This window comes from Mus caroli, unplaced genomic scaffold (genome assembly GCF_978045245.1).
Source record: "Mus caroli unplaced genomic scaffold, Mus_caroli_1 scaffold_11, whole genome shotgun sequence".
NCBI classification, from domain to species: domain Eukaryota; kingdom Metazoa; phylum Chordata; class Mammalia; order Rodentia; family Muridae; genus Mus; species Mus caroli.
Genome location: NW_028227266.1, coordinates 115053833 through 115072369, shown reverse-complemented (window position 1 = coordinate 115072369; position 18537 = coordinate 115053833). Strand labels below are relative to the sequence as shown.

Here is an 18537-nt window from a genome sequence, read left to right as displayed (position 1 = left end):
AGTTTGAGGCCTCAGCTCATGAGATATCGCCTTTTACAGTCAAGATGGGTCTTCTCTCTCCAGTGACATCTCTCTGGGATGTCACAAACACACCCCGAGTTGCGTTTTCCTGACAATTCTAAATCCAACCCAGCTGACCGTCAAGTCGAATCACTTCAGTGCTGTGTCCTTCTCTGTTCCATATAATCTCGGAACACATTTAATGCCTTTCACTGTTAGAACAGATACGAAATGAATATTAAAACGAAATGAATATTTAAAATGAACATTAAAACGAAATGATGAATTTTAAAAACAAAAGTCATCGTGTGGACTGGGAATGGAGCTCAGTAGTGGAATGCCGGCCTAGCATCTGGGGGGCCTGGGCTTCAATTCCCAACACCACACGAAGTTCCAGATGATTATCCCACTTCTCCAGGCAGATGGGAAAGTAGTGCCAGGAAAATGGGGCAGAGAACCAACTTGAATTACTTTATTCTCAGTGAAATAGGCAAAGACCGGCAGCCAGACTTGGAGGCTATGGTCAGACAAGTTTGAAGACAACCTATTGATTATACCCATCTCTAGTAGTCTGTATCTTTTACAAGAATGCAAGACTTTGTTAATTGGAAAATGTGTTCACTTGCATGCTATTTTAAATCTTGAAACAGCCCTCTGAGAGGGTATAATTCTCCATCCCATTTTACAGATGTGGAAATGGAAGCCCAGAAAGATGCATCCATCCACCTAAGCTGTAATAGGACCATCCATCCACTGAAACATTGTAATGTATTCTCGATTTGTCTTTTCGTATTTCTTTTGTTTGTAGTTATGATGTTCTTTCACCGCATCCCAATTTATACGTAAGTCTAAGATAAAAATCTAAGGTCATAGGGCTGGAGAGATGGCTCGGTAGCTAAGAGTGCAGGCTGCTTTTACAGAGCATCTGAGTTCAGTTCCTCGCACACACATAGGGCAGATCGTAACCACCAGTAACTCCTGCTCCAGAGGACCCAACCCCCTCTTCTGGCCTCCGTGGGCACTGTACTGGTGTGTGCACAATCCCATTCTCAGACCCACACTTGTGCACATGTGTACCCAGGTCTATTGTATTTTCACACACTTGTAGCTAAATGGTGGATGTGGTGGGACTGTTTTGCTTTGAAAGTTAGAATGCCAGGGACTGTCTTCTTTCAGGTCACACTTTTCTCAGGGTTTTGCCCCTCCATTCTCATCTTAGTGGGGCTCAGACTGTGCAGAGTCATGCTCCTTTCTTTGGCTTGTGGGACAGCCTCTCTACCAGGCCTAGTGTGGTCTGCTCTGTGAGGTTGTACTGCGGTTGGCGGGGGACACACATTGCCACTTACAAAAGGCTGTGTGTGCCACACTGGGTGGTGTTGGGACAATCTTAGAACCCCAGCACTTGGCACATGGAGGAAAAGAGGGTTGAGAATTCAAGTTCAAATTCCTGGCCAGTCTGAGTTACAGGAACCCCGCCTCAAAATACCAAAATAAGTAAATAAATGAAAATAGGTAACAGTCTGCTAGTTGCTTTTTTTTCTGTGATTCCCCAACTTTCTCAGAGCTTCAGGGGCCCAGCATACAAGGGAACATAAATATCTCCAGCTCTTCACCTTGTAGACCCAGAAGGCAATTATTAACTCGGTCTGCTCTTGTAGCTGCTTAAACTTGAATCTCTGAATAAAGATGTGAAGAAGATAAAAAAGGTAGCTAAGAGGTATAACATGAATGAGAGAGATACCTAGTGTATCATCACATTGCTTAGAGAGGAAACAAGATGGCAGTGGAGAGGTAGAATGGCCTGTGTTCAGCTGTGCTATTTCCAAAGGGCATGGGATGCCCTTTGGAAAATGACCCAAGGGACTGCTCAGTGGTTAAGAGTGCTTGCTGCTTTTGGGGACATGAGTTCAGTTCCCAGCACTCATGTCCGGTGCCTCACAAACAGCAGTAACTCTAGCTCTAGAGGGTCTTATGGCCTCTTCTGGCCTCCCTGAGTGCTTGCACACATGTTATAATTAAATACATAAATAAAATTAATAAAAGAAATCTCTTAACAAAAAAGAGTAACCTTGTCTAGCAGATAGTGAGTGGCTTGTCAGTTTATCGAGCTAATTGGCACCACTGATTTTCTATGGATTGCTTTGCAGAAGTATTATTATTTAAAAAAAAAAGGAGAAGTTGAGTCATGATATTTTATTTAGTTTTGGTCAAAAACATGAATTAAACAAGCTCTGGTGACAGTGGTTCCATTCTCTCGGTTTCTACCAGTTGTCAGCAGGTTGAGCTTCCTGTGGCTTGAGTGAGCTGGAGGGGCCTCAGGATCTTCCTTCCTGCTGGAGATTTTCCATTAAGGTCGAGCTTCGTCAAGCAATGACTAGATTAATGGGCTGGGCTTATGTTAGAATTGGCAAAGTTTTTCTCAAACTCTTAGGGATTTCATTGTTACTTCCTTCTTAAAAAAATGATTGCATAGTTTTTAAATCTTCTGGGATAATCCTTTTTATATAATCCTTAAAAATTATCATTTTTACATAACAATTTTTGTATTAAGGAAGAAGCCACTGTACAAACAGCAACAACAAATTTGAACATTTCAGAAAGGAGCCCTTCAATGGTTAAGGGATTCAAAGTCAATACAAATGCTAAGGGAGAAAGTTAAATCACAGGGAGGTGGTAACTTAAAATGTATTATGTTTATGTTATGATGGTGTAGCCTTGTGCTTCTTCAGAACAACAATTTTTGACCTGAGGAACCATTTTCTGTTGGATCATAGGAAGGTAGCAGTAGCCTCCATGACCATCATGATGGGAGCATAGCATCAGGCAGGTAGGCATGATTCTGGAGCAGTAACTGAGAGCCTATGTCTTCAGACAGCAACCATCAGGCAGAGAGATAGATAGATAGATAGATAGATAGATAGATAGATAGATAGATAGATAGACAGATAGATAGACAGACAGACAGATAGAATCTGACTGACAATGGTGTAGAGATAATCTCTTGTGCACTTTGTAAAAGCACTCACCTGTTAATAAAAAGCTGATTGGCCAATGAGCTTAGGTAGGAAATTAGAAGTTGGGACATCCAGCAGAAAGAAAGGGGGCAGGGAATGATAAGGTAGAGACAGACACAGGTAGAGACCAGAACACTGATAGAGACAGCAGAAAAAAGAAAATCTGAGGACCAGGTAACCAGCCATGTGGCAGAACTTAGTACAGAATAATGGGATAGTTAACTCATAAGCTGGTTGGGGAAGAGACAAAGCTTATGGCCTAACTATTTGAAAATATTTTGGAGTCTTAGAATTGTTATTCTGGGAGCAGGGGCTGGGAGACAAAACATGGGCATACAGAAACCACACAACAGCAGAATGGTGTGAGCTTTTGAAACTTTAGAGCCTACCCCCAACACAATGTCTCCAACAAGGCCACACCTCTTCATCCTTCCCAAACAATTCTACCAACTGGGTACCAAGCATTCAGTGCCTATGAGGACCATTCTCATTATAGCTATCACACAGGGTCCCAAGTAGCACAGGCAGGCCTTGAACTCTTCATGTAGGCAAGAATGACCTTGAACAACTGTTTCTCCTGCCTCTGTCTCCTATGTACTGGGATTGCTGGCATTATAATCTTGTCCCCATGACTGGTTTCCTGGACCCAGGGGATCAAACTCAAAGCTTTGTACATGGTAGGCAAGTACTCTATCAGTTGAACCATATCTCCTGACCTCAAGACACATTTTAGTTTTTAAAATTGTTTTATTTATTTATTTATTTATTTATTTATTTATTTATGTGTGTAGCCAATGCATACATGCATGTGGAAGTCAAAGGACAAACAGAAAACTTTTGGAAATCAGTTTTGTTCTTTTGGTGGTTTGAATATGCTTGGCCCAGGGAGTTGGCACTATTAGGGGGTGTGGCCTTATTGGAGGAAGTGTGTCACTGGGTAGAGTAGGATTTGAGAACCTCCTCCTAGTTGCCTAGAAGTCAGTCTTCTCTTAGTTGCCTTTGGAACATGCTGTAGAACTCTCAGCTCCTCAACTGACTGGCCTTTCTGGTTGCTTCCATGCTTCCTGCCATGATGATAATGGACTGAACCCCAGAACTTGAAAACCAGCCCCCATTAAATGTTGTCCTTTATAAGAGTTGCCTTGGTCATGGTATCTCTTTATAGCAATGGATACCTAACTAAGACAGTTCTCTTCTTCTACCATGTGGATGCAGCCTGGTGCTTAATCAAGCTGTCAGGCTTGATGACAACCGTCTTGGCCCCCTGAACCATCTTGCTGGCCTAAGAGACATTTTAGACGTTCATCTTTCTCGTGGATGGGTAGGGGCTCACAGGACTGAACATCTATTGAGAAGCTAGAGACAGTTGGTGACTGCTGAGGGGGATAAAGTTGGCTTTCTTCCAGGGTGGGACCCTGGTAGGTTGCCCAGGCTACCATGCACAGTCCAACATTTCCGTGCTTCCAGACAAGACCAACTAGACATCTATATCAAGGCATCTATACATCCATGAACCCATCCATCCATTTCTATTGTCTGTCTGTCTATCTGTCTGTCTACCTACCTACCTATCTGAAAGAAGACATAAGGTGGAAAGGAGACAGGGACAGGGAAGGACCTAAGAAGAGCTGGAGATGGGGAATGTGGAGTGGATTTGATTGAAACAAGACACATTCATGGAAACAAACAAACAGCGAAAACACTGAAAAGAGAAAGTCCCACTTTGCCAGGAAATCCTTGAGGCCAATTTTTCAAATGAATTTCCTTGAGTCCTTCTGTCACCATGAGGCCTAGCTGAGAAGTTTCACCCCCTTCAAAAGACCGTAACAAGCAACCAACAGAACTTATTCTGAAGAGCTTGCCCAGAGTTGTCTTTGAAGAGAGAACACGGTGAAAATGAAGGGCCCTGGAGTCATGTCTTTCTACGACCTGCCTCTTCCCCACAAGCAGGATCAGAAGCTGAGTCACCTAGGAAGACGCTCTGGGTTGGGCCTGACCACGCCTGCATATAACTCAGGAGCTGCTGCTCCAGTGCAGTGTGCTGTGCTCCAGACACTCAGGGAAGTGGGGCGCTTACAGGCAGCCTCTCACCGTCTGGCTAGGATGGACTTGTCTGTCAAGTTCACCACTCCGCATAGACTGAGTCTCTCCCTCCCACCTGTGTTTTTTTTATCTAATTTTTAAGGATTCGTTTATTTTACTTTATGTGTATGAGTGTTGTGTCTGTGTGCCTGTATGTGTACCATGGGCCTGCTTGGTGTTAAGGTTCAGAAGAAGGTGTTGGATCAGGTGGAACTGGGGTTATAGATGGTTATGGGAGCTAGGACTAGAACTTGGGTCCTCTGCAAGAGCAGCTTTTAAGGTTTAACTGCTGAGCAATGTGTCTAGACTGTCGATCTGCCTGTCTGCCTGTCTCTTTCACACTGTATGTGTGTGCCACATATACATTTGAATATACACATGTGAGGGTGGGTGTGCCCGTACATGTATGTTCATTCTACTGCAGGCTGGAGAACAACATCCTCTGTCAACCTTAGAAATGCCTTCTAGCTTTACTTTTTAAGACGGGGTCTTCCCTTGGCCTGGAGCTCACCACGTAAGGTAGGCTGGCTAAGGCATAAGCCCAGGGACCCTCTGTTTACTGTCTTCAGGCCTGGGATTTCAAGCCACACCACCATAACCAGCATCTTGAATTGAGGGTTTTGAATTCAAGCCTCTGTGCGTGCAGAACAAGAGTGAACCCAACTGAGCATTCCCAGCACCCCAACCCAGGCATTATGTCCTTTGCTGAACTGTACATAATTTCTAGTCCTGGCTGTACATCCAACTCCTCTGAGAAGTTTTAGAGTAATCCCACTGCCTGAGTCAACCCCGTGGGCGTTCTGCTCACTGGCTTGAGCAGGGCTCTGCCTTCATCACAGTCTTTTTAAAAATCCCCCAGATGCTTCTGATGTGGAAGCCAAGATAAAAAACACTGATTCAGCCAAACCCCAGTGAGGGCACAGATGAGCATGTGCCCAGGAATGGCGAGGTATTTAGGCAGGGCTCAGCACCTCCCATTCATTGGCATGCTAACAAAAATGAGCAAGGTTTCAGAGCAGAGCCCTGTAAGAAGTGAAATTCTTTGGCTTTGGTGACTTAGCCACAGAATGGTGGTTTCCTTGGGGATGGGGTGTAGCTCACTTGTCTGATGTGTGAAACCTTGGGTTCTGTCCCCAGGAAGGCATAAAATGGGAGGGATAGCACAGGCTTGCTTGTAATCCCAGGAGAGTGAAGATGTCGGGATCAGAGTGTGATCTTTAGCTACACAGTGAACTGGAAGCCAGGGGTTCCTGTTCTTGAGGCCTACCTGGGAGATTTGGGGGAGGTGAAAATATGGGGGAGAGTCTCTCACTGAACCTGGAGCCTGATGGTTCCATTAGGCATGGCTGGCTGGCCAGCTAACCCCTGAGAGCATCTGTCTTTGCTTCCCCAGGGCTGGGATGGCAGTCTACTGCTGCTCTTGCCTAAGTGCTGAGGGTCATTGTGCAAGCCTGATAAGAGCTTGACTAACTGAAGTCTCTCTCCAGCCTATGGGGTCCTTCCTTAGCACTGATTGTTGCAGAGGGACAGATTAAATTCATTGTTCCTCTCCCTTCCTATGGTCTGAAATAGTCCACAGCTTCTGCCTGCTCATCTAAGGCTCCTAGTAACATGGTTGAAAAGTATATTTTAACTATTCCGCTTTGTTGGAGGAATGTCTAGCCAGGGTGCTTTATATCATGTAGGACTTTAGTCAGCATCTTTGAAGGGCTAGAAAAATTGTACTTTTAGACTGGGGTGACGGCTTTGGGACTCAGTGGGTAAGAGTGCTTGCTTGTAAGCATGAAGACCTGAGTCCACGTTTCTAGTCTGGGTGGTGGTGGCTACATGCCCTTTAACCCCGGTGCTCTGAAAAGAAGGGGATGAAGAATCACTGGGGCTTGCTAGGAGGCAACACAAACACACACATGTGCACACACACACATAAGCACTCACACACAGGCACGTGCCCATACACAGGTGCTTACACATGCATACATGTGCATAAACACATGAACAAACACATATGCTTAACAACATGCATGTGTACATACATGTGCTTACACACACACATACACATACAGGCACATGTACATATACATGTGCTTACACACAAACAGTATTGTTGGGTTGCAGAGGTTGCCAAGGGGGTTATGTCCTTGTAGAAGCATAAGGCCCAGAGTCTGGATTCCCTAGAACCCACATAAAAGCCAGCAGTGTAGCCCGTGCTCTGCCTGCAGTTTCAGTACTTCTTTGATGAGATGGAGAATCCCCCGCAGCTCTCTGGTTTTCCTCAAGGAAGAAGGCAAGGGCTGACGTCCAACATTATCTCCTGATCTCCCCATGCATGTTCTTCTGCATGCACATGGACGGACACATGCACATACACACACACACACACATACACACACACACACACACACATTAGTGAGGATTATGTGATTATAAGCAGCGCAGACTCATCCTGGACGAAAAAGCAGAAGGTTGGGACGGTGGTGGGGTGAGAGCCCAGGGAACAGGAGAGATTAGAGCAGCATGGTGACCCATTCTTATGAAAAAAACCATAGTGAAACCCACAGTTTTGTATACTAACTTTAAAAATCTCTCCTGGAGACTCAGGAAAGGAGGGGAAAGGAAGCCTCAGACAGGTTGGGAAGTTTCAGGCTGAGGAATGCTTGCTTTTAACCAGGCTTGGCTTTTATCAACGTGTTCTGCAGAGAACTGGCTTCCCCAGGCAGGGCCTTGGGCTTTCCCCACTGAGAGCTGGTCACCTCCTCTGTACTGTCCTGGGAGCTAGGCAGCATTTGGCAAGCTGTGGCTGAAATCCTCCAAAAAAGCCTTGCATATATATATATCTCCAATGTTTTCTCTGAAATATTAATTTCCTTGCTCTAGGCTGTTGTGGGCTTTGCCTGGAAACTTAATCTCAGCCCCTGGGCTCTGCATTATGTGTCTGTCATTGAAATGGGGCTTAACAAGAATCACTTGATACCTTGGCAAGCCTTCCCTGTTTTAAACCTTCTTTTATCTTGGGGCCAGGGATTTGCGTTTGCAGAGGCTAGGCCCCATGCTGACTCCAGCCCTGGCAGGTTGCAACTTGTTGCAGATCTAGTTCGGCCCATTTCTCTCACTACCAGGACCTCCTGGTGCTGCCACTCAGGGCTTAGGTTTAACAGGAGAGCTAATCCCTGTCATTAGTTGTTAGTTGTTTTCTGCTTTTGCTTCACCAAGGACACCAAAGCCAGAGCTCGCAAACGACCTAATAAAAGCCACTACCTCCCCAACCCCAGCCCCCCAACACCCAGGGCCAAACTTTCAGAATAAATGACACCCAAGGCTGAAGCAGCAATCTTCTCTCTTCCCCAGAATTCCACTCCATTCCCAGCCTGCCATCTTATCTGTGGTCTCTCTTCTTGAGGAGCTTGCTTACTATCAGTTTTCTGTTTGTTGTGTTTGTGTGTGTGTGCGCATGTGTGTGCGTGCGTGTGTGTGCGTGCGTGCATGTGTGTGTGTGTGCGTGTGTGTATGCGTGCGTGCATGTGTGTGTGCATGCGTGTGTGTGTGTGTGCGTGCGTGCGTGTGTGTGTGTGTGCGTGCATGTGCGTGCGTGTGTGTGCGTGCGTGCGTGCGTGCGTGTGTGTGTGTGTGTGTGTGCGTGTGTGTGTGTGTGTGTGTGTTTGGGGGGGAGGGGTGAAGAGGTGTTGTTAGTTTGTCTTGTTGTTTTGTTTGTTTCTGTTAGCCCAGGCTGGCCAGAACATTCTGTGGTCCTTCTTCCAGGTGTGAGGCTTACAGCGCTGGGCCATTTCTACCCCCCAGAAAGTCTTCATTTTCCAATCTCCCCGAAACTTGAGGCTTCTAGGTCCTTTGAGATTTCTTTGATTGATAGAATGATGGTATACGTGGTTGTTACGTGTGCCCATGCAGATGCACATGTGTGTAGGTGTGTATGCCTGTGTAAGAGCAGGTGGAGGCCAGAATTCAAACTCAGGAGTCAATGGCTCCCTTGTTGAAACCCTGTCTTTCACTGGCCTGGAGGTCTCACACTGGGCTAGGCTGGCCATCAAGGGAATCTGCCTGTATCTCCTTCCTAACAGAGATCACCATCAAACATGAAGCCGATCCTCCTCCTCCTCCTCCTCCTTATTCTTTTTCTTCCTTAGACAATGGGGGTTGAATCTTTATGCTTGCATGCTTGCAAAGCAAGCATTTGACCCAGTGAGCTGTCTTATCCTGATTGAAAAAAAAATCTCTCTATTGTTGTTCACATGTGACTTTTGAATGGCTAGTGTGACATAGAAAGTATGTGATTTTTATTTACTTTTTTTCACTTTGGCAGTATTGATAATTGAACCCAGGGCCTTAGGCAAGTGCTACCACGGGGCTACTGCCCAGCCTGATTTTACTTATCTTAATCTTAGTTATGAAAAGTGTAGTTTGATGCTGGCTGCCTTACAGCTTGGGATCCTGCCCTTGACCTCAAGATTTCAGGAAGGTGCCTCTTGCCAGAGGCCTTTGTGAGGACGCTGGAGTCTGGCTCCAGCTTCACCTTCAGGGTCAGCTCCTGAAGGAAGAAAAAAATGCACCATGACTTCTAACCTAATGTCCTTTCCACTGCTAATTCTGGCTACTTAAACCTGGAGTTATTTATCTTTTACAAATTACTTACACTCATATCTGGATTTATCATCCCCCCCTTACTGTCCTATCCCCCCCCCCCCCCCCACCGTGAACATCTCCTGGTTCCTTGGTCAGCAACTGTAGATAGGTTTTCAGGGTTTTTTTGTTTGTTTGTTTTGTTAAAGATCAGATGAATTTGGCAGAAGAGAAGGATTTTTTCCTGGAACCTGAAGATGGGCTATGGGAGGAACTTTCAAAAGTCTTGGAGGAATTATCAACAAGTGTGTACTGAGAGCCAGCCAGGGCGGCACAGCCAATGTTGGAGATGCCCAGAGTGCAGCCAGAAACTAAACGGAGTCTGTTTAAGTTAAAAAACAGACTCAAGTCATAAATCAGAGGCAAATTTAATGGAAAGGACCAGAGGCTGGCCAGAGGTGTCTGTTATTTATGGGGTGTATCAGGAATAGCCTGGAGCAATGCCTCATCCCGTAAACCGCTTAGGCTTGGGGACCTGGGTTCTGCTTTCCAGCACGCACATGCAAAAAACTGGGCAAGGGCAGTAAGAGCCTGAAACCCCACCTCTGAGGAGGCAGACACGGCAACTTTCTTGGAGCTTTCTGGCCAGAGAATCTAGCCATATCAGTGAGCTGCAGGGCTGGAGAGACCCCTTCTCAAAAGCGAAACTGGAGGGCAAGAGAGGAAGGCTGCAGAGATTGACCTCCCCACACCCTGTATGTTCATACATGTGCATGTGTGTACAAAACATGGCACACGCACAAGAATGTGAAGTTAAAAAAGTGAAGAACGGCTCATTTGTCACAGTTATTTTTTCGAGCAGAGATTGGAGTCAAGGCAAGAAGAGGGAGGGTCTCGGGAGTGGGAACATTTCAGTGGAAGGAAAAACAGGGTTAGTGCCCAAAGTGGTGGCTGGCTGGACGGCCGGCCGGTGGCTGGCCACCTCCTGCCCTCAGCCCAGTCCTCTAGGGATTTCTTTAGCCATTTCTGTGTGCATCTCTCAATGCTTATTTCTTATGATGGACTCTGCAAGAATTGGGATCAAGGTGGCCTAGCTGGTCTGGACAAGACGATTAGGTGAAGGTTGGAAGGACGATTCCTATCCAAATATGCTTTCCATTTCCAACCCCGAATCCTTCCTTCTCTCCAGCATGAGGTAGGTTTAGTGAGCGAGTTATTTGAATGGGGATCCAAGTGAAGAGGTCAAAGTTAAGCAGATGGTAGAGCTTCCAGAAAGGGATTTCTTGAGAGGTCTGAAATAGAGTGGGGGTGATCGCTCAGTTGATGAAGCCTTTGCCATGTGCAAGCAGGAGGTTCTGAGTGTAATCCCCAGAACACATGTTAAAAACAAACAAACAAACAAATAAACAAACAAACAAAGAGCTCGTGGCGGAATTTATCATTGAGGAAGCAAAGACAGGCAAATCTCTGGGGCACAGTGTCCAGTCGACCTAGGCCAATAGCTTTAGGCCCGTGAGAGACTCTGTCTCAAGTAAACAGGGGGATGCTGCCTGAGGAGCAAGCACCAGGATTATGCTCTGTCCTTCATACCCATGGGTGCGTATGTGAACACACATTTACAAACACACATGTACCTGCACAAACGTGACCTTAAACACACACACACACACACACATGCTCGCACATGCTTGCACATCAAAAAGGGAGAACAATTTGTTGGAAAAATATACCTGTAGACTTTGTATATTTCATTTTCCTTATTAAAATTACTACTGTAATTGGCTCTTCTACACTGTGCCAACAGCTAGAATACTGGCATGCCGCTATGGCTTTCAACCACTGGTTTGACTATGGCCTTCTGAAATTGACAGAATTCAGCTCGGAGCTGAGCTTGAATACGCGGCATACAGGGATAAGATTCACATTCAGTTTTGACATTTAATTCCACTGGTATCTGTTGGTCGGGCTGGGAATGTGGCTCAGTGGGTAGAGTGCACACTTAGCACACATAAAGCTCTGAGAGTCTATAAACTTCATTGCTATATGATGGGATTGGTCCCGTGGAAAAAGACCAAAGCTAGCCAGCTGGCCTCGTTGCCTCTTCATTGTTCAACACACAAGCACACAGCAAGGGTCCCTTCCAAGGGTGAGCAATACGATACCATTTAAGTAGGATAAAGTGCTCTCTGGACACTGAGCCTGCGCAATGCCTTCACCTTGAACTTTTCAGCCTTCACAATTGTAAGGAATACATGCTTTTTTCATTTTTTCATTTTTATTTGTTTACATTTTTTAGAAGTTATTTGTATGTGTACCTATGCGCGTGCAGGTGGGCTTGCTTCTGTGTGGAGGTCAGAAGCCGACTCGGGGTGCCTTTCTTTCTTGCTTTCCGCTTACTATTTTCTTCAGTGGGGGTCTCTCACTGAACTCAGAGTTTGCCTCTTGGCTAGGCTGACTTGCCAGTGAGTTCCAAGACTGCTGGTATATAGCTCCTCCCTCCTCCAGCAAGTTACAGGCTAGGCCCCTGCACCTGGCTCCTTTGTATGTTCTGGAGATCTGGACTCAGGTTCTCAAGTTGGTACAGAGCAGCAGGCCCTAGACCCCCTGAGCCATCTCCCTAGTCCCAGTGTGGATTCTTAATAAACGCCACGGCCCAGGTGCTTTGCTACCACAGCACAAAGGAGCTAAATCCCCAGCCTCAGTGGGATCATTGTGAGTTAGGGGGAAGCTGACTTTTCATGACATTGGGGTCAGGACCATGAGTAAAGCCCAGGAAAGGCTGCCATCCATTCCACCCTTTCTCCTCTGAGCGCTCTGTAAGAAAACAAGCGAAACATCTGATTCGAGGTCAGATTCTCAGATTTCATTTCCCATTTCCTGCCGTTGGCTGTCTTTTCTTGAAGCCTGAACAATGCCAGAAACTCGGTTCTTTCTCCTTACCCTTCCACTGCTTGGAAACCACGCAGGGGAAGGTTCCAGGGCCTGGTGTTATCTCAGAAACCCAAGTGGATCTCAGCTCACAGTCTGTTTTCTGTGGCCAGCCTGTCAAACAGAGTTTGGCTGCTAGGAATGACCATTGTTTGAATACGGGGCCAAGTGCCATGCACAGGGCCGATTCTGCTTTCATTTCCTGAGAACGGACTGCATCTCTGGCCTCTGAGATCAGCTCGAATGCGTGGTATACAAGGATGGGATTCACATTCAGTTTTGCCTTTTTAATTCCATTGATATCTGTTGGACGGGCTGGGGATGTAACCTAGTAGGTAGAGTGCACACTTAGCACACATAAAGCTCTGAGAGTCAGCTCAAGAACTACAGGAAACCGAAGGTAGAGGTACACACACCAGTGACCCAGCGTTCCGGAGGTAGAGGCAGAAAGATTAGAAGTTCAAGGTCATCCTTGATACACAAAGCATTCAAGACCAGCCTGGACTGCATGAGACCCCACCTGAAACAAAACAAACCAAACTAAACAAGCAGACAAACAAACAAACAAATGGGCGAGCTAAGAAGGCTCAGAGAGTAAAGGTGCTCACTGCCTAGCCTTTTCTGGAGTCTACATGGTGGAAGAAGAAGAAAACTAATTTTTCCAAGTTGCATTAGCTCTGTGGCACGCACATCCAACCATGTACACACACAACTAATAATTTCTTTTTTAAATCCAGAATCTGGAATTTAATACGAAAACTATATTGAACCCTTATTAGATGGGAGAGCCAGGACTGGAATAATGATATTTTTTCCCAGGAGTGGACAGTTCCATCTGTGTTGTTGTCTGAGCCAACTTGAGCAAGACACGAAACCACACCTCTCCTCTGGAAACCAAAAAGGTGTCCTGTGGGTGTTGTGTGGCACTCATTAAACAGAATCAACTCACTGCTTGTAAGCTAGACATTCATACGCAGTTGTGCCTGGGCTTTATCATTGCGTACCACTCCAGCAGAGGCCAGAGATGTCAAGTAAACACGAACACTTCTAAGGCTGAGGCTTTGAAATCCTTACAGTAAATGCTGTGCTTTGAACTAGAGCTTCCTCTTCTGCCCTGAAAGAAATCAGAGGAAATGCCTACAGCCTCTGTACGGAAAGTGGTCCTTTGTCACGTGGCAGAATTTCCCTTCCTCTGAACTCGTGACACCCAGATGGCATTGCGAGCTTAGTCTTGAGAGCCTGCTCAGCGGCAGTGTTTAGGGTTTGTATGTGAGCCTTGGGTGGGGACATGGAAGTTGAAAAGAGAGGGAGTCTCAGGAAACAAGCAAAACAAACAGGACAATGGACCTCTACTCACTTTCGAGAGATGGTCTCCAGTCCCTTTTCTTGTCTGTGTGTGTGTATGAGTATGTGTGTGTGTGTGTGTGTGTGTGTTCTGGTGTGTGGAGAGCAGAGAGCAGCTTTGGGAGTCAGTTCTTTCTTTTTGCCACCTGAGTCTCAGCAACTGAACTCTAGTTGTCAGGCCTGGTAGAAGATGTTTTTATCTGTGGAGCCACATGGCCTCCGTCACCTTGTTTTGTGAGCCTAAGGCTTACTGACTCAGGAGGCTGGGTGGCCAGCAAGCCTTGGGCATCTGCCCGTCTCCACGTCCCCACATAGGGATACAAGCATGCACTACCACACTTGTCTTCAGAACTTGGGTACTCATGCCTGCATGGCTCACCAATTTGTCTCCCCTTTCCCTATAGGCTAAATCATAAATATCTCCTTCTTTTTAGCTGGGACTGAAACACGTAGATTTCCTAGCTCATGGGAGTTGGACTGAGAATGTTTTGCAAAAGCAAATACACCTTAAAGATTATCATAACCAGCTGATCTGTTTGGTCCATGAAAAGACGCAGAGAGTTGAATAGCTAACTGCTCAGCCACCCGAGGCTGGGTTTGGAGCCTTTTCTACTTGTACTTCCAGCCGTATTTCCCTCTTGCCAAACTCTTCTCCAGAACAAATTGGAAGGCAGGATTTCTCAGTTAGCCTTCCTGTAAAATGTTTTCTATATATCTGGATGCGCAGAACACCTCTTACCTGGATACCTGAGGATACCCTCCCCAAGTTCTTTTCTACTCCCCTTGGCTATGAATCTAAGTGTGTCAGTTCTGTCTCTGAGGAAGCAAGCTGTACACAAGGCATCTTCACTTAGGTATTTCAGAATCTCACAGTTCTAAGGTGCCTTATTGCCCTGTCACCATAGCAACGTTCTAATTAGCATGTTGATGGACAGGTTGGTTCTCACCTGGTAAATGCGCAAGAAGTCAACAGAAGGGCCTCACAGTTGATCATTTTCTCTTAAGTGGTTATGAACAATCAAACACACACACACACACACACACACACACACACACACACACACACACACACACACACACAAAGACCTAGGGATTGGAGTCAGGGCCTCATGTGTTTAAGGCAGGTGCTCTATCACTGAGCTACAACCCAGTCCATGAACAGTTCAAAACAGTTGCTTTGGTTCTAGAAGGGTGGTTTAAAGATCCTTGAACACACCACTTACTATTGAACACAGAGGGTGCCACTTAAAGAAGGGGCTGGTTCCTCTAGAAGGTTCCCTCTTAGAACCTGCCATATGTTTCCAAACTCTTGCCATTTAGCAGTGCCTAGAGAGTCTAAATCCCATGGGATTAGTTTCTTAAATTGTATTCTATCTAAAACCTCTGCTCATCTGCTCACCTCAGAACTCTAACTAGACTTAGAGACTCCTCCCCTTGAAGTTCAGAGACCGCTCCCTGCTCTCGAAGCTCAGACACCCTAACCCTCTAACGTCTACAAGAGCAAGCTTCTCTGGGCTGTTGCTGGGTCTCATCGGTCTTCCTGTGGTGGCTGGCATCCTAAAGGAGATTCCTCTGAAATCCAGCTCAGCACAGCTCCCTGTTGAGCCTGGGAAGAATCTATACTTTACAACAATTATAATAATAGCCAATTCTATATTATCTGTTGAATGCTGTGTAGTACCTTGAACGCACCACGTAGCATGTGTCTGTCTGTTCAAACTTTCAGAAACATTTGTCAGGGTCCTTAAACTGCTGCCTTCCATTTGTACACTGGGACAGATTTACCATGCTCTTCATCATCTTGAAAACTATTTATAAACAGATACTTAGCATTATTTTTTAATGATGTAGATACATTTGTTTATCTGGGCATTCGTGTTTGGACTATGTAATATGCGCATGCCTGTGTCATGGAAGTCAGAGAAGGTCAGAAGAGGGTCAGATCCTCTGGGACTGTTAGAAATGGTTGTGATGGGCTGGTGAGATGGCTCAGCGGGTAAGAGCACCCGACTGCTCTTCCGAAGGTCCAGAGTTCAAATCCCAGCAACCACATGGTGGCTCACAACCATCTCGTAATGAGCTCTGACTCCCTCCTCTGGAGTGTCTGAAGACGGCTACAGTGTACTCACATATAATAAATAAATAAATAAATAATAAATCTTTAAAAAAAAGAAATGGTTGTGTATCACCTTGTAGGTTCTGGGACTCGAACCTGGGACCACTGCAAGAACAACAAATGCTCTTAATCCCTGAGTCATTTCTGTAGTCCCCTCTTCCCATTCTTCCCTATCATTTTCTCATGGTACACTGCTCCACTGTTGTATGGAATATTACCTATCGAATGAGAGGGCAGAGTCATGCTTCTTTCTGCCTTAGAACATTTTCACATGTTCTTCTCAGGTTCTCCATCTTAGCCCCAAGGTACTTGTCATTGCTCAGGAAATATACTGACTGGATGCTGTCCAAGGCGGAACCTGGAATTGCCCTTGGTCTAGTTAATTTCGTTGACTAGGCACAGACTAGAGGCATCTGACCGGTCTGTGGGCATGCTTCTTGGAGATTGTCTTGATACTAATTGATGCTGGAGAGCTTAGCCCTCTGTGGATGGAGTTATCCCTAGGCAGGTAGTCCCGGGCTGGGTAGCAAAGCCAGATAAGCATGAGCCTGCTGGTGACATCATGCAACATCTTCCATGGTTTCTCATGTGAGTGAGTGCATGCTAGAAAACAAACAAACAAAGGAACCTCAAACAGGCCTGCCCTCATGTCCCTGCCTGGAGTTCTACCCCTGACTTCCCTCAGTGATGGTCTGTGAGCTGGAAACATAAGATGAAACAAACCCTTTCCTCCCTAAGTTGCTTTTGGTCAGTGTTTTATCACAGCTCCCTGAAGGAACCTTGAGCAGCCCTCAAGTCTTTGACCTCAGAGTGCCTGGGCTTCAATCACTGTGACACTATGCAATAAATGCCCTCTAAAGTGAGTGAAGAGATAACAAATGTCCAATCTCTTTTCTAGGAAAGCCACTGTCAGGCTTGGGATGTAGCCTAGTAGAGAAGAGTGCAGTGGGCAAGCACCAGGGCATGAGTTCGAATCCCTAGCAGCTAAGTAACAAGCTAGACTCCCAAGAGTCTTTTAAAAATTTTTTCTTGTGTGTATGCATGTGTGTGTGTGTTTTAAGTGTTTAGTATTTCCTCCTCATTATGGTATTCTGATTTGTAAACATGTAACACCAAAAGGATAGGCAAGTGTCAGTAGAGAGACAAAAGAGAGAGGGAGAGGAAAGGGGAGATGAGGGGGAGGGGGGAGGGGGAGGGAGGAGGAGAGGGGAGGGGGATGGGGAGGGAGCGGGAAGAGGGGGAGGGAGAGGGGGAGGGGAGGGGGAGGGAGAGGGACAGGGAAGAGGGAGGGGGAGAGGGAAGAGGGAGGGGGAGATAGATTCTCCTTAAGTGCCTAGAGAATCTAAATCTCTTCATTTCCCAGTGACAAAGAATCTGCGCTGGGGAGGTTTTGGAGTTCCTTGGCTTGCTAAGGAGGAAGGAGGGAGATGAAACTCATTTAGTTATTTTATGTTTGGGACTAAAAAAAAAAAAAAAAGATTGCCTTTCCATTCACCTAGTTTGTTTTATCTATAAACGTCTTTTTAAAAACATCCTTGCCAAATATATATTTTTAAACTCTTCAGGGACAGCCAAGTTTCCCCTGAAGTAGCTATTGGATTAATCTTGAAGAAATACAGATAATTATTACTTAATCCCTTAATTTACTTGCTGGGTGAATATAAATTTGTGCCTATGCTCTTTTTTTCTTGAAAGAGCTGTAGTGAGCACTAAGACTCATGAGCTATTAATGGAAGTTGATGAAACCTTCGCAGCCAAACTCTATCCGGAGAACTAGCTCCATAAGCCTGGTGTACATTCACAGGCAGCTGCTCCCCTGCCCCTGCCCCTGCCCCTGCCCCTGCCCCTGCCCCTGCCCCTGCCCCTGCCCCTGCCCCTGCCCCTGCCCCTGCCCCTGCCCCTGCCCCTGCCCCTGCCCCTGCCCCTGCCCCTGCCCCTGCCCCTGCCCCTGCCCCTGCCCCTGCCCCTGCCCCTGCCCCTGCCCCTGCCCCTGCCCCTGCCCCTGCCCCTGCCCCTGCCCCTGCCCCTGCCCCTGCCCCTGCCCCTGCCCCTGCCCCTGCCCCTGCCCAACAGCATGGATTGTAGAGAATTCTTCATGGAGCCACAGGAAGGCAGTCTACAAGTGGCTTATTTATCAATCTTTAACTTGGACATTTTAACCAGACATTGAGTTTATACAAATCTTTTGACAGAATAGTGAACTGTGCTATTCAGATGGACACAATGTGGGTGGGGCTGTGATGGACACAATGTGGGAGGGGCTGTGGTCTTGGCTATTCTGCTTCTCTTAGGAGCTTTTCCTGTTTCCTTCCAGTCTTCTTGCCTTTTGTAACTGACTTGTCCCAGAGCCAATCCTATGAATAGTGGACGACCCTAAAGCACCAGGATGGCCTCCAGGAGAGGGACAAGGCCTGCTGGGGATTGTCACCCAAGGACCCAGCTAGATAAGATGCCTTTGCCTTTGGGTGAAGTTGCTGGATC

At 46.3% G+C, this 18537-nt stretch overlaps 1 protein-coding gene across 2 annotated transcripts in view; it reads left to right on the top strand.

Moving 5' to 3' along the window:
- The window catches only part of Tgfbr2 (transforming growth factor beta receptor 2), an 87451-nt gene that overhangs the window by 16537 nt on the left and 52377 nt on the right, over window positions 1-18537 (top strand). Inside the window, exon 2 of one of the 2 annotated variants that reach the window (XM_021172343.3) lies at window positions 689-763. The exons of the other annotated variant lie outside the window; for it this stretch is intronic. Coding sequence (XP_021028002.1) covers window positions 689-763 — 75 coding nt within the window. The remainder of the gene's footprint in view (window positions 1-688; window positions 764-18537) is intronic. 2 annotated transcript variants of the gene reach the window in all.